Source organism: Colossoma macropomum, unplaced genomic scaffold, assembly GCF_904425465.1.
Source record: "Colossoma macropomum unplaced genomic scaffold, Colossoma_macropomum, whole genome shotgun sequence".
NCBI lineage: Eukaryota > Metazoa > Chordata > Actinopteri > Characiformes > Serrasalmidae > Colossoma > Colossoma macropomum.
In genome coordinates, this window is record NW_023494793.1 from 41,762,857 (window position 1) to 41,786,460 (window position 23,604).

A 23,604-nucleotide genomic window follows, 5' to 3' on the forward strand; every position below is an offset into this window, starting at 1 on the left:
AGCACTGTCTAGACTGTCCACCATTATGTCTAGCAAGCTGTCTCTTGTTGTAAATGGGATGGGGTAAGGGGGTAGTTCTGTGTTTCTTACCCTCCTTTGTTTTTTGTTTTTGTTTTTTGTAGGGCCACTGTTAATAAAAATAAAAATTGTTGACTTCGAGAATAAAGTCGTAATATTTCAAGAATAAAGTTGTAATATTTGGAGGATAAAGTGGGCTAACTGTAGGGGGGCTGCCATAACACGTTGGGGTCTCGGTTGCTGTACTGGTGCCGGAGCTCAACTCACTCCTGTCTCTTTGTGGATCGATCATTTTGATTATCATTCTCACTGTCTATGAAACTTCATGTCCTCTTTGAATGGTGCGGAGCCTTTGGCCACAATATTGCAACCTTTCCACTTTAATGGCGTAATTCTATGACTTTTGTTCTCAAAATATTACAACTTTTTTCTCAAAGTCTACCATTTTTATTTTTAATAACAGTGGCCCTAAAACCCTGTCGTATTTTTCTTCTATAACTGCAAATTCAATAAAAATCATTATTTAAGAAAATAAATCCCTACTTTGAAATATACTCAACCAGTCAGATTTTAGGACTGAAACTATCCCATTTATAATGCCTGTTTTGCCAAACTTGTGTGCCAAAACACAAAGCACTGTACATTGATAAACATGACCAACCATTAATCTTAATTGAGGCTTTGGTCCTTTGGCCTGTGCAGACACAGCTGTAGGTTCCGCTGTCCTCTGGCGCTGGATTCCTGATTACTAGCTCCTGTATTGATGCTATTTGTCGCATCAGATACTTCATCCCATGGCTTAGCACTTCCTCCTCCCTCATCCACTCCACCGGCACTCCTGCCTTGGAGAGTTCGCAGCGTAACGTCACAGGCCAGCCCTCTTCTGATTCCTGATTTTTTAGCTCCTTAACGAATGTGATGGGGACCGCTGGTGAAGAGAGTGGTCAAATGTAAAAATGTTAGATAGTCATTCTAGAATCTTAACCCATGTGAGGTATTGATGTGTTTGTTACTCAGTGGTCTGGTGGACCCACCACATTATGGTTTTTTTAAATCAGTACAGTCATAACAATTTATGTAAAAATACCAGATGTTTAAAATATCACAAGTGTTCAGCGTAGGGTTCTCCTTTAGCAGCTGTAGCCAGTCAGCAGCCTGTCCATGTTGTCCACCCTCTCACACACACACACATATATACAAACACATAGACACACAGACACACACACTAACAGCAGGCCATGTAGGAGGAGAACAGAGTGAAGGACACAGCACCTCCACACTTTCACTCCCCGCAGGTTCACCCAACACCACATGTGTAATATAAATGTGTGGGGGGTGAACAGAGTGAAGACACTGAAAATGGGTTATTTTATATGTTCTTCATTGAAAATGAGCAAAGACCAAGAATCTGAGGGTGAAATAATAATAAAAAGCATCATTTTTTTCTTTGGTAAACACTGAAAATGTCCCACAGACCCCAACACCACACAAGGGTTAAAGGACAGATCAATAAAAGTGGAAACTTCCACTACATCTCACCATGGACTGTAACGGTGGCCATAGTTCTTTGGTTTCTGCAGACGCAGGTGTAAGTCCCCGAGTCCTCAGGCTTCACGTTGTGGATGGTGAGGGAAATGTGATGTTTTCTTTGCTTCGTCAGGTACTTCTCTCCAGATCTGAGTGTCTCTGGTCCTTTACGCCACAAGTACTGAACGCCGGGCACGGAGAACTCACAGGACAGTGTCACACTGCCTCCCTCTTCAGCGTCTTGACTCTGAAGCTGCTTTGTAAACTCAGCTGGCACCGCTAACATTAAATAAACACAGAACGAAGGTCTGAACATCTGAAGTGAAATGAAACTGCTGGGTAAAGCAGAAAAAGTGAGCTCCTAATGGAGGACGCATCATCACACAAAGGGTCAACCACTAGAACCGATTTCTCTAAAGGGCTTAAGAGACATTTTGTTCATTTAGAGCACTTGGGGTCCAGTGTACTAAGCTTTTTGTGCAAGTTTCTACACACTTAACAACGACGGTCCTTCAAGATTTCTTTAGTACAGTACATTCTCCATTAATCTGAAGAACCCTTTCATGACGCAACCTCACGATTCGATTCGATTACGATTACGATTCAGAGGCTGTGATGCGATTATAAAACGATTATTGATGCATCTTGAAGCATCTTTTTTTTCTATACAGGATTGGTACTTTTAAAGTAAAGTATTTGTAATAATCCATAATGAATTTAACTGCAATATTTTCATTAATAAAATAAATGGAAGTGATGAGACGCTGCTGCCACTCATCTGTGATAAAATGCGCAGTTATGGTGAAATAAGATCCAGTGGAGCTGGATGTCCACGCAGCACATGTTACAGCCATTCTACCTGTTTTCCTTAGTGATTTTATAACTTTGGTTTGGTATCTCTGCTCCAAAGTGCACAACATAGCACAGAAGCCCTGGTTCTCAATGACTGAGAACTGGCGTGCAGACTGCAGGTCACATAGCAACGCAGTCTCGCCTGGCTAGTAGCGAACGAAAAGGCAAAGAGAGAGATTTAAGACAAACATTTGGAGACAAATGGACTTATTTGCATTTATAAGCAGCGCAGTTGATTTCCTGGTACATTAAATCTGCAATGAGAGACTGTCAAACACTAAAAAGTAACGAAGATGAACTCAGCTTCTCTTTCGAGTTTTCCCGTTCCACCTTAAATGGTGCCGCATTTACGTTCAGCACCTCAGTCAGAATTTAAGGCGGAATGTGAAAATTCGAACAAGAAGCTAGAGAATAAAAAGTGATTTCAGCCTCGTAAAACAGTCGAATGTTGAGAGACATTTTACAAGAAACGGTTCCACTTATAAGGAAAATGTCCTGGCAGAAGTGGCTGTAGCTAAAGCTTAAAGCAGAGCAAAGTAAATCTGCGTTTTCATTTATAATTTTTAGCCTATACTAGGACATCAGCACACACTGAGACATACTGGACATCAAATGTTGTGGATTTGATTTTTGTTGAAAGGACAAACTGGCTCTTCTTATCATTTGGGTTGTGACTCCTGACCTAACCTGGCTTTTAATGCAGAGGGAGCCGGTCGGATTTCTCGCTCACCAGTTGTGTTTTTGTTATGTGCGGCCACAGACTGTCCGGACGCTGCACTTCCGCACTTCCAAGTTCCGCCCTTTTGTGTTCCGTCAATATTATGTTATAAATTAAATATTTAGAAAACCGATTTTTGACAGTTGTGAATCGATTCTGAATCATTTACGTCCGCATTGCGATACATCTAAGAATCGATTTTTCCCCCCACCCCTACTATTCACACAGATTCTGATAATTACACAGCTCTCTTGTTGGAATGTGTTATTGCATGTTATGTATGGAAGAACATTTTGTAGTGTAGGTTGTGCTTCGGCTCCCTTGATACATGTAGACAGTTTCTTGTAGGCATGTTTATGGGTTACGATCACTCTGACATACCTTTAACAGTCACAACAGCCTTGGTGCTTACAGACCCTGCATCGCATTCATACACTCCTGCATCCGTGTCTTTGACCTCACGAATGGTCAACCGGGCCTCGTTTCCGGCTCGACTCATCAGATAGTTGGACGAATTCCACACTAAGCAGCCGTCCTTATACCACACAATATGACAAGGTTTGGAAGTCCTGCACAGCAGCATCAAACTTCCTCCCTCAATGGCTTCAGTGTCCTCTAACGCTTTGATAATTGTGGGGCGCCTTTCTGCAAATGACACATGAAATACATTATCTCCTGCTTTCAGGTGACGTGTCCTTTGGTGTGCATTAAAGCATTTCAGAACAAAAGTTAGCTCTATAATTTCATATTTCAAATTGCTAACCACAAATAGTGCAAAGACAACATATCAAATGTTGAAACTGAGAAATTTTATTGTTTTTTGAAAAATATATGCCCATTTTAAATTTGATGCCAACAACACGTTTCAAAAAGGTTGGGATGGGGGCCTGTTTACCACTGATTTTCATCACTTCTTCTTTGAACAACACTCTATAAGCGTTTCTGACACTTTTCCACTTCCGCCCAGTCCATTTTAAATGAGCTCAGGCCCAGAGAAGGTGGCAGCATTTCTGGATCCTGTTTATCTTTGGTTTCGTCTTTGCGTTTTAGAGTTTTAACTTGCATTTGTGGATGCAGTGATGAACTGTGTTCACAGACAGTGGTTTTCAGAAGTGTTTCTGAGCCCATGCAGTGATTTTCACCACAGAATCATGTCTGTTTTTAATGCAGTGCTGCCTGAGGGACCAAAGATCACAGCCAGCAAATACTGGTTTTTAGCCTTGTCCCTTACATACAGAGATTCCTCCAGATTCTCTGAATCTTTTAATGTTATTATGTATTGTAGATGATGAAAAGCAAAAGCTCTTTACTATTTTATATTGAGAAACATTATTCTTGAATTGTTGCACTATTTGATCGTGCAGTCTTTCACAGAGTGGTGAACCCCTCCTCATCTTCACTTCTGAAAGACTCCGCCTCTCTGAGATGCTCTTTTATACCCAATCATGTTACTGACCTGTTGGCAATTAAACACCAGGTGTTTTTTTTTTTAGCATTACAACTTTACCAGCCTTTTGTTTCCCCCGTTTCAACTTTTTTGGAATGTGTTGTTGGCATCAAATTCAAAATGGGCAAATATTTTTTTTATAAACAAACAAAATATTTTTTAACAAACATTGCTTTTGTTTTTATTTACATTTTGCACAGTGTCACAACTTTTTTGAAAATGGGGTTGTATTTCAAATGCCAGCTGCGTCTCTGTTACCTCTTACTAGCAGTGAGGCGTAGGATCTCTTGTCTCCAGCTTCAAAAGAGATGGTTCCTGTATCTTTGCGCTCCAGCTGTTTGATGGTAAGGGTATGGTAGCCACCAGGGAGCATGTTAATCTCATTTAAGTCGTTTGTGTAGAGCAGAGTCTCATCGAGATACCACTTAACCTCAGTGAAGTCGCTCGGACAGATGCGACACCTGAACGTCACAGTGTTCCCTTCTAGACACTCGATATCCTCCAGTTCATCCAAAATGAGCACTTTCTGACCTAAAGGACATAAAGTTTATAAAGACATTTAACAGTGTTTATTAAAGTGTTTTCCTTTTATACCTTTATCTAATGCTAACCATACACTAGAAGACTTTGAAAAGACTTTTGAAATACTGAGGTCTGACACCCTCATCTAGAGTGTTACGTGTAAGCACATACACCGGTCAGGCATAACATTATGACCACCTCCTTGTTTCTACGCTCATTGTCCATTTTATCAGCTCCACTTACTATATAGGTGCACTTTGTAGTTCTACAGTTACAGACTGTAGTCCATCTGTTTCTCTGCATACTTTGTTAGCCCCCTTCTACCCTGTTCTTCAGTGGTCAGGACCCCCGTGGACCCTCACAGAGCAGGTACTATTTGGGTGGTGGATCATTCTCAGCACTGCAGTAACACTGGCGTGGTGGTGGTGCTGTGTTAGTGTGTGTTGTGCTGGTCTGAGAGGATCAGACACAGCAGTGCTGCTGGAGTTTTTAAACACCTCAGTGTTGCTGCTGGACTGAGAATAGTCCACCAACCAAAAACATCCAGCCAACAGCGTCCTGTGGGCAGCATCCTGCGACCACTGATGAAGGACTAGAGGATGACCAACACAAACTGTGCAGCAGCAGATGAGCTATTGTCTCTGACTTTACATCTACAAGGTGGACTGACAAGGTAGGAGTGTCTAATAGAGTGGACAGTGAGTGGACACAGTGTTCTGTGCCTGATCGGTGTATTTTGGTCTGTTTTGTGTTTGTGTCTCTCTTTCTTTTCTGGTCTCTCCCTTCTCAGATGTACCTGCCCTGCAGTCAGTCAGGTGAGGACCAATCAGAGGCCTGGCTGGTGTAGATGGGGGTGAGGAACCTAAGCCTTAAAAGAGGCCTTAAAGATGGCTAAAGAGAGAGGACTGGTCACGAGTGTTTTAGTTCATGTTTTTAACCTCTTGTGTTTGAAGTGGGCTTTTGTTTTAGGTATTTTACCAGCACTTCCTTTAACTTAGTGTATGAGTTTGTCTCTTGTGTTGGGGAAGTGCTTTTGTTTGGAATTTTAGCTGCACACTTTTAACTTTGTACTCTGTCTAGTTCCCTAGGTCAGAGGGCACCGCACATGTACTTTTGACTATTGGCCAGGGTAGAGTAGTTAGCCTTTGTTTCCTTTTTAGGTTGGCTAAGTACATTTTGTAGCTCGGGTTTCTCTTCATTTGCGCACAAATCTTTTGCCTTTTACTGAAGATTTCCGTGGAGGGGAACATTGACGAGTACTTCTTATTTTTGCAGGCTCTGCTTTTGTGGGGCGGTCGTGGGCTGGAGGTTAGAGAACCAGCCCTAGGACCAGAAGGTTGCTGGTTCGATCCCCTGAGCTGACTGGACATGACTGACATGCCTTTGAGCAAGGCACCTAAACCCCAACTGCTCCCTGGGTGCCGTGGATAGGGCTGCCCACCGCTCCAGACTAGTGTGTCACTTCCCACTAGTGTGTATGTGGTGTTTCACTGCATAGATGGGTCAAAATGTGGAGGCAAAATTTCTCCGTTGTGGGACTAATAAGGGTCACTTCATTAATTTCAGAGCAGGTGAGCGTGGTTAGGTTTGGTTTTGTTCTTTTCTTTGGTGCCGTCCAGTTTGACTCTTCCAGTGTCGTATCATAGCACACCAGTTTTATTGTGGTTGGTTTTAATAAAATTTAATCAAAAGCTCTGTTGGTCTGTTCCTTAAGCTTTTAATCCATCATCACCAGTTCAGTGTTTTAATGCCACGTTATTGATCCCACAGCACCCTAGACAAAACGTGGGGTCGTAACATAGAGACAATGACAGTTTTTAGTCACAGACTATGATTTTGCAAAGACTGTGGCTCTTGCAGGGTCAATATTTGCAAGACTGCAATTAGATTTTTGAGATTATTTCCCATCATGCACCTGGTGGAAATCTACAAGCAGAGAAATCAAAACGAGAAAGACAGACTTAACCCTTGTGTGGTGTTGATGTGTTTGTTACTCAGTGGTCTGCTGGACCCACATTATTGTTTTATTGAATCAATACAGTCATAACAATTTATGTAAAAATACCAGATGTTTAAAATGTCACAAGTGTCCAGTGTAGGGTTCTCCTTTAGCAGCTGTAGCCAGTCAGCAGCCTGTCCATGTTGTCCACCCTCACACACACACACACATATACAAACACACACACACACACACACAGACACACACACACTAACAGCAGGCCATGTAGGAGGAGAACTGAGTGAGGGACTCAGCACCTCCACACTTTTACTCCCCGTGGGTTCACCTAACACCTCATGTGTAATATAAATGTGTGGGGGGTGAACAGAGTGAAGACACTGAAAATGGGTTATTTTATATGTTCTTCACAGAAAATGTGCAAAGGCCAAGAATCTGAGGTTGAAATAATAATAAACTGCATAATTTTTAATCTTCGTAAACACTGAAAATGGGTCCCATAGACCCCAACACCACACAAGGGTTAAGACAGCCGTCCTGACCACTTTACACTGAACTATTGAGATGAGGTGAGCATGATGCGACTCTGGCAACACTCTCATGAATTTATTTTGACATTGGAAATTTGCCTGCAACAGTGAAATCGCTTGAAAAGTCATTTGGTGAACGGCCAGCATAAGAGGCATTCCATAAGGTGGATTATAAAGTCATCTCATTTACTAACACATAATACAGTGCAGGTCTCACCAAGTACTGTGAGCAACGCTCTGCTCTGCATCGTGCCAACATCACAGGTGTACAGATCACTGTCACTCTTCTCAAGGTTGAAGATGGTAAGAGACAGGATGACTCCTTTCCTCCTCATCAGGTACTTCTGGCCTGAAGTGAGCACCACCATGCCCTTTAACCAGGTCACTTTACTGGCAGGCCTCTTAGTCTCACACTCCAGGATGGCCATGCTCTTCTCTTCTGCTCGTAAGTCTTTCAGCTCTTTAGCAAACGTGTGCTGGAGGTCTGAAGGAGTGGAGGCAAAAGAACAACAAGCTTGAATACTAAATATTTGAGGAAGATGAATTGTTTCTCTGATCACTAATGAGCAGCCACAGATCAGGAACCACTGTGCCTATTGGGCTGGGTGCAAAGGGTCTTGCTGATCTCCATCCCTTCAGTGGTTGTAACTAAAACAGCACTTGTAATCTATTTCTCCACCTTTTTCTGCAGCTTCCTAGTGGCCATTTATGACTAAACAAGGCACTTACCTCTGACCTCTAACCTTGCCCTAGTAGCAATGCCGTCGGCCTCACAGCAGTACTCTCCCGAGTCCTTTACAGTTGTGTTAAGGATGATTAGCCTAACCAGATGGCCTTTTTGGCTAATCTCATATTTAGGACTGGCTCTGATCAACCTGCCGTTCTTCAACCACTTGATGGTGGCCTGAGGCTTAGTGATCTCACAGCTAAGCTCGGCGTCTTCTCCAGGTGTCGCTTTAACATTCAGCATGTCTCTAAAGACCCTCACAGGCTTCTCTGAGAACAGAGGAGACAGAGGATCTGCTCAATTTGCAGTTGAAACAAAGAATAAATCCACTCAAAATCCGTGGAGGTGCCGTACCTTTGACGAACAGCATGGTCCTGCAGCTGAGATCCTTGATGGTGAAGACCACGTCCCCAGCATCAGAAATCACTACCTCATGGATGTCCATTGTGTACTTGCGCCCCTTGTTATCCACCTGGATTCTTCCGTTGCTGACAATCAACTCACCGTTCAGGGTCCAGGAAGCCTCATCAATGATGTCATGTGACAAAACACACTCAAAATGGCAGCTCTCCCCCTCGAGAGCTGCAACTGTCTTCAAGCGCTTGATGATAGTGATGTGGAGATCTGAAAGGATTAGTCACGTGTGATTACTGTGTCATTTTCGTCAGTTATTTTGTTAATGTTTTGGATACGTCATACACCGATCAGGCATAACATTATGACCTTGTTTCTACGCTCATTGTCCATTTTATCAGCTCCACTTACTATATAGGTGCACTTTGTAGTTCTACAGTTACAGACTGTAGTCCATCTGTTTCTCTGATACTTTGTTAGCCCCCTTTTACCCTGTTCTTCAGTGGTCAGGACCCCCATGGACCCTCACAGAGCAGGTACTATTTGGGTGGTGTGTTAGTGTGTGTTGCGCTGGTACGAGTGGAGAGTTTTTAAACTGTGTCCACTCACTGTCCACTCTATTACCTTGTCAGTCCACCTTGTAGATGTAAAGTCAGAGACGATAGCTCATCTGCTGCTGCACAGTTTGTGTTGGTCATCCTCTAGTCCTTCATCAGTGGTCACAGGACGCTGCCCACAGGACGCTGTTGGCTGGATATTTTTGGTTGGTGGACAATTCTCAGTCCAGCAGTGACACTGAGGTGTTTAAAAACTCCAGCAGCACTGCTGTGTCTGATCCACACAGACCAGCGCAACACACACTAACACACCACTACCACGTCAGTGTTACTGCAGTGCTGAGAATGATCCACCACCCAAATAGTACCTGCTCTGTGAGGGTCCATGGGGGTCCTGACCACTGAAGAACAGGGTAAAAGGGGGCTAACAAAGTATCAGAGAAACAGATGGACTACAGTCTGTAACTGTAGAACTACAAAGTGCACCTATATAGTAAGTGGAGCTGATAAAATGGACAATGAGCACAGAAACAAAGAGGTGGTCAGAATGTTATGCCTGATCGGTTTGTATAGAACTTACCACGAACAATAACCTTGGCTTTGGTTTGGCTCGTTCCCACATCGCAAGAGTATTCCCCTGCGTCGTCCTTTCTGAGACTGTGAATGATAAGAGCTAATGACCTGCCCAAGTGTAGAATTTCCTGCTTCTCGCTGGCGGTTAGGACTGTACCATCTTTCCTCCAAATGGCAGTTACTGCTTGCTTGGAGACTTCACACTGTAAACATGCTTTGCCATGTTCCTCAGCCACTACATCTTCCAGAGACCTGAGGAACACTGCTGGCCTCTCTGAGGGACATAGATACAGCAGAGTAGAAGGACTATTACAACTCTTATTTCAACTCTTTTTCCTGAATCAGTCAAAATTAACTCTAAGTGGCAGATTTACTAACGTTTTGCACCTTTGCGAATCATTAAAAACATTAAAAAGCGACTGTCGTGATTTACTAACTAGGCACAGAGGCCCTTTAGTGCCCATAGTAACTACACAAAGGGGGAAATACTGTGAGGGGATTATTATAATGAAGCGCCTACTCACATAAATCAAGGCTGACCATAAATACAGATCTGATTTTTGGCACTAACAAGATTGCCATTGTTGTTTTTGTTGAGTTTTTAAAACACATTTATTCAACAATTTAAAATGTTATGAAACAGAAAGTTGAAATAAATACTTATTTTTTTCCAATTGAACATAATATGACACGTAACAACACATTTCTTTCACCAGTCATTATTTTAAGCAAAATTTCAAGAAAATTGCACTATTTTGAGTCACAATGAGACACAATTTAGACCAGAATCAGAGAAACCTTTTTTTTTTCTCCTAACTTGATAGCTCAGTGATATTAGACTAGCTTGAAAGCTCAGTTATGCTTCTTACACACTTAAAAATGATGATTCTTCAAGGGTTCTTTAGTAAAGAAAATGCTTCTATATAGAACACTCAGAGAACCCTTTGCATGATTAAAGAGCTCTCTGCATCATTAAATTGTTCTTCAGATTGATGGAGAACATGCTGTAGATGGTTCTATATAGAATTGTTTTTGAAAATGGTTCTATATAGCACCAAAAATGTCCTTTAAGTATAGCACCATTCCCTTTGAAGAACCATAGGTCAGCATTTACTTGGTCATTAGTCTCATGTGGCCAGATGTGCTCTCAAGGACAAGAACAGCAGTGGACATTCCTGAGAAATGTTGGGCTAAATGTGGGTGGCAATGTGGGCGCTTATCAACATTATTCAACAGATAAAAAGCCTATCATTAGCACACGGATGTAGCGTTGGCTGGAAATCAATTATCATATCATTATGTTGCCATGGCAGCACTGTTTTCATAGAAAGCATTAAAGCAGGGGTGCCCAAGACAGTCCTGGAGGGCTGAAGTCCAGTATTCCCTGCTCTAACGCGCTTATTAAATCTAGTAATTAACTATGGACTTCAGTCAGGGGCATTAGAGCAGGAAAACCGAAATCTCCTGGTCTCTGGCCCTCCAGGAACAAATTTGGGCACTCTTGGTTTATGATATGAAGTTGTTAACTATTAAAACTAAATAAAAAAATGCTATTAATAGTGATTAGGATCGCGTGCAGGTGTGAGCCTAGTGTGCAAAGATATATCTGACCCCTTAAGGCTACTCAGTTCTTAGCTTTTGCTTGGTTGTTAGCTTTCGCTTGGTAAGTTTCTCTGACTGAACAGAGAGAGCATAGGAAGTGCATAGCTTTGTTAAAGCTGTGTGGGACAAGCAACATCAGGCTTGTGACTAGTGAGGACAATGCTTACATAAGCATTGGACTAGATTAGGTCTTTTTATATAAAAGGGGCGAATCTTGGCGAAAATGCATCAGTCATTTAATGGACACTGGAACCCACAATAGGTAAAATGCAAATAAAAACAGAAAGCAATGATTTATAAATCCACTTTGACCTGTATTAAAAAAACTGTACAAACACAAGATATGTAATGTTTTACCTTATCAACTTAATTATACTTTGTAAATCATTCTGAACTTGTGCCTGCAACTCATTTCAATTTAAGACTAGGAACATTGTGAAATGTTCAATAAACATCTTAAACAGGTGATGCAATCATGCTTAGGTATAAAAGGAGCATCCAGGAAAGGCTGAGTCCTGAGTCATTATGGGTCGAGGCTCACCACTTAATAAAATGCCATAAATATGGTTTAAGAATAATGTTCTTCAGTGAGCGACTGTAAGAGTTTAAGGTCACCTTCTAAATTGCATAATATCATAGATAATATCATAATATTATGGGAGCAGTCGTGGGCTGGAGGTTAGAGAACCAGCCTTGCAACCGGAAGGCTGCTGGTTCGATCTCCTGAGCCAACAGTAGGTGATTGAGGTGCCCTTGAGCAAGACACCTAACCCCCAGCTGCTCCCCTGGTGCTGCGGATAGGGCTGCCCACCGCTCCGGGCAAATGTGCTCACTGCCCCCTAGTGTGTGTTCACTACTGTGTATGTGGTGTTTCACTGCACAGATGGGTTAGATTGCGGAGGTGAAATTTCCCCATTGTGGGACTAATAAGGGTCACATAATCAAACTCAATTAATCATCAAAAGATTCAGGAATCCGGAGAAATCTCTGCGCATAAAGGACAAGGCCGAAAACCACTACTGAATAACCATAACCTTTGATCCCTCAGATGGGATTGCTTTAAAAAAAGGGCATTAAAAGGCATTCTTATGTGATGGATATCGCACATGGGGATACTTTGACAAATGCTATCAATAAACGTCTGTTGCTGCCTCCACAAATGCAAGTAAACACTGTTCTATGCACAGTGGAAGTCATATGTCAACAATGTCCAGAAATGCTGCCGACTTCTCTGGGCTCAAGCTCATCTGGATTGAGCTGATGCTCAGTGGAAAGATATATTGTGGTCTGATGACTCAACCTTAGGGCCAAAAAAGAAAAGGGCCATCCCGACTGTTACCAGTACAAAGTTCAAAAGCCAGTGTCTATCATGGTGTGGGGGGTATTAGTGGGTAACCCGCACATCTGTGAAAGTACCATTACCTTTTAGAATAACATACATGCTGCCTAATAGACAACATCTTTTTCAGGTATCCCTATGCATATGCTACAACAGCATGTCTGCGTGATCAGAGAATGTGGGTTCTAGACTGTCCTGTCTGCAGTCCAGAACTGTCTCCCACTGAAAACATGTGGCACATTATTAAGCTCAAAATATGACAAGAAAGGATTCATATGGTTGCGCAGCTAAATTCTTAACAGAACAATGGCAAAAGAATTCCACTTTCAAATTGGACCAACTGGTGTTTTCAGTCCCCAAAGGATTATTAAGTACTTTTAAAAGGAAAAGTGATGTAACACAGTGGTGAACACACTCCTGTCCCAAGGTTTTTGGAACATGTGGCTGGCACAAATTTTGAATGAGCGAGTATTTACAAAAAACAATGAATTTCATAAAGAAAAACATAAATATCATGTTTTTGTACAGTTTTCAATTTAATACAGGTCAAACAGAATTTACTAATCATTACTTTCTTTTTTTATTAGCATTTCACACACTGTTCCAACTATCCAACTCTGAACTGTGTTTGTATTTGTACATGTATATTATGGGCTTGCTAGATCAAGATCAACCTAATTGAAAGGAAAACATGGTTTTAGGTTCCCTGGAGCTTTAAATCAAGTTCACCCTCTGATGCTGTTATTATTAATAAGGGGCCACATCACAGGCGAATATGCTGAACCCATAACAAAGCAAAATCACAGTGTCTATAAGTTATTTTAGACCCAGTCTAGACACAATTTACCCCTTGGACACATCACTGTGTAGCATGTTCGAAAGAAAGTGTTTTATTATTGGCAACTGTTCTTCCATAAACTATTGAGATAACAGATCTGAACAGAACTCACCTTTCACTCTGAGCGTTGTGGACTCACTGAGGCCGATGGTTTTGAAAGTCACTCTGCTGTCCTGCGGAGTGAGCCTTTTGAGAATGAGGCTGTACACTTTTCCTGAGTTCTGGATCTTGTTTAAGTAACTGGGGTGAATCACTTTGTCGTCGAGAAGCCACTGAACACTGGGCGACTCGTGGTTTAGCTCACAGGAAAACACTGCAGTTCCATCTTCCTCCATCTCCACTTGCTCTAGATGCCGTATGATCTTCAGTCTTTTTACTGCATTAAAGAACACATTGAGATAGCATCTTATTTTTGCACTGACACTTGACTAAAAATACAGTTTTGTGCAAAAAGAAGGCGGCAAACCACAAAGTCCCTGGGAATATGACCTTATGACCCTCACCTTCTACGTTGACCCGACCCCTGCTCTCGGCTCCACCAGCCAGGCACCGATACTCCCCTGAATCTGCAGCCTTCACGCCCATTATGGTCATCTGGGCACGGTTCTTTTCCCGCCTCATTCTGTACTTGCTGGTGTCCAGCAAAGGGATTCTCCCTTTGAACCAGCGCACGACTCTGGGAGAAGGACAGAACTCGCAGGTGAGAGTCACTGACCCATTCTCTTTGACCTCCACATCTGAGATGGGCTGGGTGACCACCAGGGGACGCTCTGTTAGGATAGTTCAGGTGCGCCAAGAGAGAAATGTTAATTCAAATCTACTGACCTTTTCGGTTTTACAGTCTCTACAGCAGATATGGGCTGATTAATTAATTAATATTATGGAATATTGCAGTAATTTACATAAGTGCCGATGAAACAAAGAAACCTGGCACATGAGATTCAGGCCTTGTTTCAATTGTTTGTTTTTTTTATTGCCCTCGTCCACTATGACTCACTACTTAGATGTGCCCAAACCTACATTAAAAGCAGAGGAGGGGACAGTAAAGAGTGGATTATTCAGTCAGAGCATATATGCACTGGGCAGGTTAGCCTCAGTGAGCTAATCGATTAGCCATGCAAACTTGGCAAAGCAAAACGTTTTTGGAGGATTTTGAACATAACATGAATAAAAGTTGTGTATAACTGGCTTGTCTGACTATAAACTTTGGTTTAGCACTGTGGTGTAGGTTTAGAACTTTTGTTGTTAGCCATGTAGCCTTTAGCATGTTAAGTAGCTAGCAGAGTGAAAGTGTAGCTGTGGCAGCAGTCGTGTATAACAGATGAGGTGTTTTGTAACTTAAGCCCAGAAAATCTAATGTTCTGGTTTTGAAATGAGGATTTGGTTTATAACTGTAGTGTAGTGTTTTTGTTGTTAGCTGTGTAGCCTTTAGCATGCTAACTAGCCAGCTGGCAAAGTAGAGTGATGAAGTTGTATCAGTAATGATGTACACCAGAGTGGTTTGTAACCTAAAGCCCAGCAAATTGAATGTTCGGGCTTATTATTGAGTAACTACAGGGACTTCAATGCAAACTGGCTGAGCTATTCTTAGGTTATAGAAGTGTGTATAAAACTTTGGGCCCGCCGATGTGCCCTGGCCATTTAAGAGGCTAGTAAAGTGGACGAGGACTTGTTAAAGATCTGCTACTCCATAGTAGAGAGGAAAATTAACAAGCTTGTCCAGAAAAAGGGTGTAAACATGCCAGTGTGCCAAGCAAACAAGTAATATTAAATACTAAGCAATATTAAAATCTAGCCGAATTGGTAATTATATGGTAATTATTTTATCCTACAGAAAAAAATGCAAGCTGTAGGTTAAGGCTCTGTTACGCGTATATGTGGCACCTCCTGGCTAAATTTGGATCTTTATATTTACATTATCGTCCAAGCTTGCTCTGCAGCACCTGTAGATGCTCACCTGTAACAGTGAGCTCTGCGGTTGACTTGCTCTTCCCTGAGCTGAACTGGACAGTGCCACACATGCTGCTGTCGGTGCTGGTGAAAATGAGCCGGTGCGACGTTCCTTCTCTCTCGATCTTAACCTCCGGGCTGGAAGCTAGCAGCTCCCCGTTCAAAGTCCATTTGGGTGCTCGCTCCGCCTTGATGCTGGTCTCCACTCTGAAACGAGCCTCTTTAGGCTCTGTTACTTCAACTGAGCCCAGTCCACGCACAATGCTGATGGCCTGCTCTGGAAAGACAGGCGTAATTCACAATCTGTAAAAGTACCAGCTCAAATCATTAATGCTAACGTTAGCCAATGAGTTAAAACCCCGTGTACATCAACAACAGTACAAGAGTAATGCTTCACTCACAAAGCTACCCAGATAGCAGACAGTTCTGGGCCAATTCTGGCTTACGTCCGTGAGTGTTGGTTGACTTCCGGATAGATATTAGGCATGTGGGCCACAACTGGGCCAGATCTGGACCACAGCCGTTAAACTTACACACATTACAGTACATGGGCCAGAGCTGGGCCAGATCCCTTGGTTCTGCTCACTTTATAGTATGTGGGCCAGATCTGGGCCACATCTGTTGGTTCTACTCAATTTACAATATATGGGCCAGATCTGGGCCACGTCCATTAGTTGTACTCATTTTACAGTGTGTGGGCCTCATCTGGGCCGCATCCATTAGTTCTTCTCGTTTTACAGTACATGGGCCAGATCTGGGCCGGGGACCCAGCCAGAACCGGGCCAGAACTAAACCAAGTATGTGGCCCACATTGTGAGCAAATTGCAAATTGAACCATGATAACTTTTCCCGTTTCATTGCTAGCATTAGAAATTTTCAGTACAGTAAATCGTCTACTTCCTGTAGAGTTTTTGTCTATTTTTTGCACATTGTGAGAATATTATGCAAATTAGACCATGCTAACTAGCTTTCTTTTCACCGTAGCCATGTCAGCAATTTTGAGTAAAGTACTCCTTTGGCTATTTTTTGCACATTTTCAGAAAAATCAGATCATGCTAATTAGCTTTGTTTCATTCTTAGTCATGTTAGCCATTTTGAGCAGAGTAGTACTTTAGTTGTTTTGTACATTGTCAGCATATTAGGCAGAGTATCTTTCCAGATAGCGAGCATATATCGGCCCACTCGCTTGATAAGGTCGGCATCCCACTGACTGTTTGCCACTGCTGGTCCACCCTCGGACCACCTAGATTACTGTCCTGCATACAAGCTCTAACTAGTTTTTAATCTCCTCAAACAGATTTTAAATGCACACAGACTATTTTGGAAAATAAACTAAGACAAATATTACTAACAACTGAGAGAAAAAATAATGACTAGGCCTAAAATAAAATGATTTTATAGAAAATGTTGTTGCTAAAGCTGTGCTAGATTAAAATTATGTAATAAACAATTTTGCAAAATATAATTAAAGAAAGGAAGGAAGGAAAAATCAGTAAACTGGACTGTGAGTGGAAATTGAGCGAAGATAATTGGAATTTTGTTTATTACTCTGCTTAACCATCAGTGGGCCGCCCAGAAAACACTGAGAAAAATGCCAGTGGACCACCAACTTTGCCATCAGTGGACCAGCAGTGGCCCACTGACCTCTTGCTATCAGCGTTTATGGTTATTTTGGTTTCTTTTAGCTTTTTCTAAGCATTGCAAAATCATCACAACTAATATAATGTTTTAACCCCCTAGAATAAACCTAATTTAGCTCTTAAAGGCCTACATTCTCCAGATCTCACCAAACGGCTCTGAGTATCTCACCCTCCACGAACAGCTGGCAGGAGGTCTTGTCATCACCAGCATCACAGATGAAGATGTCCTCGTCTGAAGAGCCCACTTCATCAATGGTGAGTTGTCTGTAAACACCTTCGCTGATCACTTGGTATTTCCCATTAGGTACAATCTCTCGGTTCCTCTTGTACCACGTGACCTCGGCGTTGGAACGAGAAACCTGGCACTCCAACAGCGCTCGATGTTTATACATGCCAATCTTCACCCGGAGGGGCTTCACAATATGAACTGGAAGCTCTACAACAAGTTCCTTAGTTTTAAACCTGCATTCCAGCTTACCAGAATAAATGTAGCTCAATTTGAAATGACTGATTTTTTACCTTTCACTCTGAGCACTGCGGCTGAGGAAACTCTCTCTGCCGTGAATTTGATCTCACCAGCATCTTCTGGCTTGATGGCTTTGAAGGTCAGTGAGTGAGTTTTACCTGTGTTTACATTGAGAAATAGGTTTATCACAATGAGAATCAAGACATACCTAAAGTTAAAGGGTCAACAGAGCCATTCAGAGTGGTTTGGTGTGAAACGCTCTGTTCTAGAGCAACTTAGTAAGTCAGAATTGTTCACAGTGGTGGTGATAGGAACCAGACATCCACCTCTAAAAGGTCATTCACTGAAAGTTATTACTTGAAACAGTTATGAATTCATTGCCTGATGCAAGAGACACTTGTTTATAATTTTTTATGAAAAGTGAATTTCCTCTTTTAAACAGACAACTCACACTACCAAAGTACAGAGATGACACAGATGTTTTATAAGCTTTGTGTGGTCTCTCTATATATATAGACCGGCATAACATATATATATATATATATAGATCAGACGTAACACCTCCTTGTTTCTACGCTCATTGTCCATTTTATCGGCTCCACTTACTATATAGGTGCGCTTTGTAGTTCTACAGTTACAGACTGTAGTCCATCTGTTTCTCTGCATACTTTGTTAGCCCCCTTTTACCCTGTTCTTTAGTGGTCAGGACCCCCATGGACCCTCACAGAGCAGGTACTATTTGGTTGGTGGATCATTCTCAGCACTGCAGTAATACTGATGTGGTGGTGGTGTGTTAGTGTGTGTTGTGCTGGTATGAGTGGATCAGACACAGCAGTGCTGCTGGAGTTTTTAAACACTGTGTCCACTCACTGTCCACTCTATTAGACACTCCTACCTTGTCAGTCCACCTTGTAGATGTAAAGTCAGAGACAATAGCTCATCTGCTGCTGCACAGTTTGTGTTGGTCATCCTCTAGACCTTCATAAGTGGTCACAGGACGCTGCCCACAGGACGCTGTTGGCTGGATATTTTTGGTTGGTGGACGATTCTCAGTCCAGCAGTGACCCTGAGGTGTTTAAAAACTCCAGCAGCACTGCTGTGTCTGATCCAAACAGATGGACTACAGTCTGTAACTGTAGAACTACAAAGTGCACCTATATAGTAAGTGGAGCTGATAAAATGGACCACACCATATATATATATATGTGTGTGTGTGTGTGTACATAAAGCTTTATCTTGGAAGAACTGCTTTCTTTTTTATTACAGTATGTAGAGATATATGTCAATTTTTTACAATGTATTTTGTTAATTTTTTATATGGCCCTAATGTAAATGATATTTCTGTCTAAATAAATGAATTAAGTAATTTTATAAACATCCCCAAAATCTCTTTGCGGATGCTTACATTCATGTCTGATTTTGACGTTGTCCCCGGCCTTTATTCTGCTGTCGTTCTTGAACCATTTTCCATCCACATCCTCCAGGTTTACTTCACACACCAGCGTCACGCTCTCCCTCTCAGTCACACTGACGTCCTGAAGGTGCTTCACAATCTGTATATCTCTGGCTGGAGGAGAGCAGGAGCGAGAACCTTTAAAATGACTGTTCTGTCTGTACTATGAACATAGAGTCTGAGCTTTTTGTGTATATCTACCTAAATGCACTCATATGCAAAACTTTTGGCACCCCAGTCAAACATTGTGTTACTTTTCTAAGTGTAAATCCTGCAGAGACACACTTCTGCACATTTTAACACACAATTACTGTTTATGTGCTGAATTTAACGTATCGGGGGAAAAAGTAAAACATAAAATGTGGCCCGTGCAAAAGTGATGGAACATTTAAGATTTAATGTGTTATTTTTGCAGGTGTTCAACCTTTTGCATACGACTGTATACGTAAGGAGTTTAATTAAAAAAACAAACATTTTTGATATTATAAGTTTTGATATTGTTGATGTTTATGTTTTCAACAGCTGATGTTAATGAAAAACACATTTTTATTTCTCTAATAAAGTAGCATTAATTATATCACTGATATTTCCTGTATTTATAAAGCCCACTAGCAACAACTAGTACATTCACTCAATGTTCATTTTATATATATTAATGTTCATGAAATATTTGGATGTTTGGATATGTATTTGGATATATATCTCCAAAATGGTAACTTTACAGGAAAAGTAAAAAATATACTCTACTTTTAATGTAAGTCAATGGAACCAGACATCTTTCCAAGTAATTTCGGGTCATTTCTGTTGGCCCCTTCATCATGAAATTTACACACAATGGGTACATTGGGGTACAGGCCATGGGTACTTTCAAAATATTCAGTCAAAAACTGAAAAATGCAAGGTTTTGTTCCTACAGCAGCGATAAATGTTCTAAATAAAAGTGATGTAATCGATGTATCTGATCATATTTGATGCAGTGTTACAGCGCTGCACTGTGATACCTGTGACAGTGAGAGTAGCAGAGGTTTCAGCTCCTTCTGCCTGAAAGCTGATCAGACCTGCGTCTGACAGAGACACGCGTGTCAGAGTCAGGGCAGTGCGTCTTTCCCTGAGCTGAGATGCGGCACGTGGGCTTCGATTTGAATGGAACGCCGTTCCTGGTCCAAACGCCGCGGACATAAGAGTGACTCAGAGTCACCTCGAACGAGCAGGACTCCTTCTCACACAGCGACGCATCCTCAAGACCTTTCACCACCTCGACCTTCTTCACTAAACAGGGAACATTGACCAAACAGACATTTCAATCACTTTACTGATTATAAATACACTCTTCTGTTTGAAACCAGGTCCAGATAAAGGTAGTTCAAAGTTTATCTTGAGGTGAAATACAAAGGCCTTACATGCCATGGTGGAGCTCCCTTCTCATTCATGAGCTTCTGTCAGCGTCCATCTGGGTCACCATCTCCTGACCTACTGAATGAAAGCCTGTGAAATATTTATTTCAAATATGTATAAAAAGTTTATATTATGCATTTGGGTCATTCTACAGAAACACCACTTTTCTCTCTAGCCATAAGAGTCATCAGTGTTACCAATCCTCATCGGTGTTACACATTTTATTTTGAAATAAAAGTCACACTGATGACATCACTCGACTTCCTTTTACCTGTTTTCTGAGGATCTATGAAGAAAAGCACATGGTGAGTCCGCTGTGTCTTTCAGTTATCAGAGATTTTCTCATTTATTTCAGGATTTCATATGAAGCTTTTAGCTGAAGTCACTGGTGTGACCGACTTTATTCTGAGGTAATTGTGAAAAAATAGAATACAAATGGATTAAATTCCATATTTTAGTGGATATTCCATGATTGACAACATGTGGTTTGATGCTCTGTAGCAGCCGTTTTGTAAACTGCATTGTTCATTAAAAACGTCTCTGGTGTTATCTTTCTTATGTGGAACACCAATGAGGATCGGTAACACCAGTGACTCCTATGGAGAGATTGAAAAGTGGATGTTTCTGTAAAATGACCCACATCATCTCATAAGACACAACATCTCATCATAAGAAAACCTCCCGAACGATACTGTTTCAGAAGGAAAAACAGTCTTAACTTTAATGCACTTTGATGTGATGAGGCTTGGATATTGACATTGATGATGTTTATGCTTGTGAGCTTCTCATTTTGACCTGAAACAGATCAGACTCCAACTCTGATTACTATATTAATAATAGTTTCACTAATTGATCATTAGGTCGTTACAACGTTTTGACCTGTTACTCAAAAACCAAAGACTGCATTCGAGAGCCAGCAGTCCACAAACGAACAGGTAATAATTTCAAAATCACTGCCAAGTTGAAGTTCATCATACCCTTTTCTTTTAAAGGGGAATTCCACTGAGTCCACAAAACCTCTGAATAATTCAGTGAGTGAGATGTAATCAGAGTGATTCAGAGTGGTTTGGTGTGAAATGGTTCAGATGTCTTTACAGTGGTGGTGATAGGAACCAGGGGTCGCCATAACTACAACACAAATATAGACATTTTATTTACTATCCAGAACCACCAGTGAACCTACACGAGTCTTCTGAGCTTATATGGAATGTTGATGATGGAAAAATAATGGAAAATCTGAAAAATAAAACAAGATATTTCATGCACAAGCTTTCTGTGAGGGAGATTTTAAAGGCAGTAAATGATACAGATGTCTGGTTCCTATCACTGCCACTGTGCATTTCACACCAAACCACTCTGAATGACTGTGGAGTTTCCCTTAGAGTAGTGTACTCTCACTATACAGTCCAATAAAACATAGAAAAATCAAAAGTAGTGTATAATATGTTAATTACTACAAATTTAAAATGACTATAAACATGGCAGTTCATTGTTTGTCCGTGCCCTGTTTTACACTATACACCAATCTGTATTGGTGTATAGTGTGAACATTGATCCAAAACATTAATCTGCTCGTTTTTTACTACAGAATAGATCAAGGGACAGCCAAGGGTCCCAGGTTTTGTTTAAAAAGTTGGTCATTTTTTCCAAGTGGTACATGAGTTCACCTTTAGTTTGTTTGGTTAGATCGCACAAACGCTCGTTACAAGGACTATCGCTGCTGTCAGACCAAAACTTCGTATCTCCAAAATGGTAACTACAAGGAAAAAACATGCTTTACTTTTAATGGAAGTCAATGGAACCAGAAATTTTTCCAAGTCATTCTGGGCCGTTTCTTTTGGTCCATTCGTCATACATTGTAAAGGGCAACAGGCATTTTCAAATTATGTCAAAAACTAAAAAACGACAAAAACAAAGATACAAAGTTTTGTTCTGACAGCAGCGAAATACAGCAGAATATCAAGCTTTCATAATGAGCTCCTTTCAAACGTCAGCACTGCGCTAGAGCGGCACATAAACCGGCATGATGATGAAAGCGAAATGTGATATCATGTGAAACACGATAGCACAACAACTTCATTAACAACAAAACACTGGTCACTTCGTGAGGGCGTCTCTCATTCTATAGTTCACAAGTGAATCAACATGCAAATTAAAAATGTTTTCCATTATTCCATTATTTCTTTAGCATATGAGTGTTAATAACAAAGAGGTGCAATATTATGGGACATTAAATATCATACTGTGACTTTAAGAAAGATCTGATTGATTGATTAGTTCTGAAATAACTATGTGCTCTAACTTAACCCCAAACTCCCCCTTTATCTCAGTAACAAATGGTAGTAAAGACATTTTTAAGTATCTCCACAAATGAGTTCTATCACAAATGCCAAAGGTCCAACCTCCAAACACTTACAACGCCACTGAACAACAGAAGGGAATTAATATGAATTTTACAATAAAAAAGTGGTCAGTAATTTGAAGCATGAATCAGCTTGTTTACTACTCACCATCAGCTGAACGGTGTGAGTTTAACAGCACTTTTACAACCTGCTCCACAAAATCACACTTCAGAGAGAAAACTGGCCAAAGAGCGTCAGGAGGTATGAAGAGTTTATCCAAGCTTTGTGGTTTTTTTGCACAAATCCCCAAAGATTAACAGCAAAAGTCTGGCCAGAGTTTCACACGTCGGGTCAGTGTGCAGTCCCTCGTTTCCAGAGCCACAAAGCAGAGGGTGTTTTCTCTTTTTTTCAGCCGCACTAAAGCCTAATGCTGAACAGCTGACATATCTCTCCTCACAGTGTGTTCTCTAAAATAGCCGTGTGTCATTATCTGTAAAGATAGCAACATCTCGCTATCAGACGGCACAGACTGTCGACTGCAGCCAAAACATCTCCCAAAAATGAGAAAAATATATGTATATATTAAGAAAGGATGATAAACGGTTATATGCAAAAGTTTGAGCACACCCGGTCAAACACATTTTGTTGATTTTCTTTTTGAGACAATAAGTTTACAAATTCTCTACAGAGGACAATCTTATGTAGAGATTAGAGATTTTCTCTAATGTATATTTATTTGTTGACTTAATACTGGAAAAAAAATCAAAATCTGAAGTTCTTTTTGGAAATCATGGACA

At 41.2% G+C, this 23,604-nt stretch overlaps 1 protein-coding gene and 1 non-coding gene across 2 annotated transcripts in view; one reads left to right on the plus strand and one right to left on the minus strand.

The window, feature by feature from the left end:
• obscna (obscurin, cytoskeletal calmodulin and titin-interacting RhoGEF a) overlaps window positions 1-23,175 on the minus strand; it is a 100,331-nt gene extending 77,156 nt beyond the window's left edge. Inside the window, 18 exon segments of the mRNA XM_036579774.1 lie at window positions 680-946; window positions 1,558-1,824; window positions 3,497-3,760; window positions 4,821-5,093; window positions 7,789-8,055; window positions 8,301-8,567; window positions 8,653-8,922; window positions 9,790-10,056; window positions 13,674-13,937; window positions 14,065-14,331; window positions 15,519-15,788; window positions 17,321-17,587; window positions 17,671-17,775; window positions 19,023-19,184; window positions 20,072-20,162; window positions 20,164-20,339; window positions 20,471-20,555; window positions 22,976-23,175. Of these exon segments, the coding sequence (XP_036435667.1) occupies window positions 680-946; window positions 1,558-1,824; window positions 3,497-3,760; window positions 4,821-5,093; window positions 7,789-8,055; window positions 8,301-8,567; window positions 8,653-8,922; window positions 9,790-10,056; window positions 13,674-13,937; window positions 14,065-14,331; window positions 15,519-15,788; window positions 17,321-17,587; window positions 17,671-17,775; window positions 19,023-19,184; window positions 20,072-20,162; window positions 20,164-20,339; window positions 20,471-20,477 (3,751 nt within the window). The 5' untranslated portion in view covers window positions 20,478-20,555; window positions 22,976-23,175.
• Window positions 6,264-6,378, plus strand: LOC118814135. The gene has a single exon (XR_005007696.1). It is a non-coding gene; the product is annotated as a U5 spliceosomal RNA (small nuclear RNA).
• Window positions 23,176-23,604: the final 429 nt, after the last annotated feature.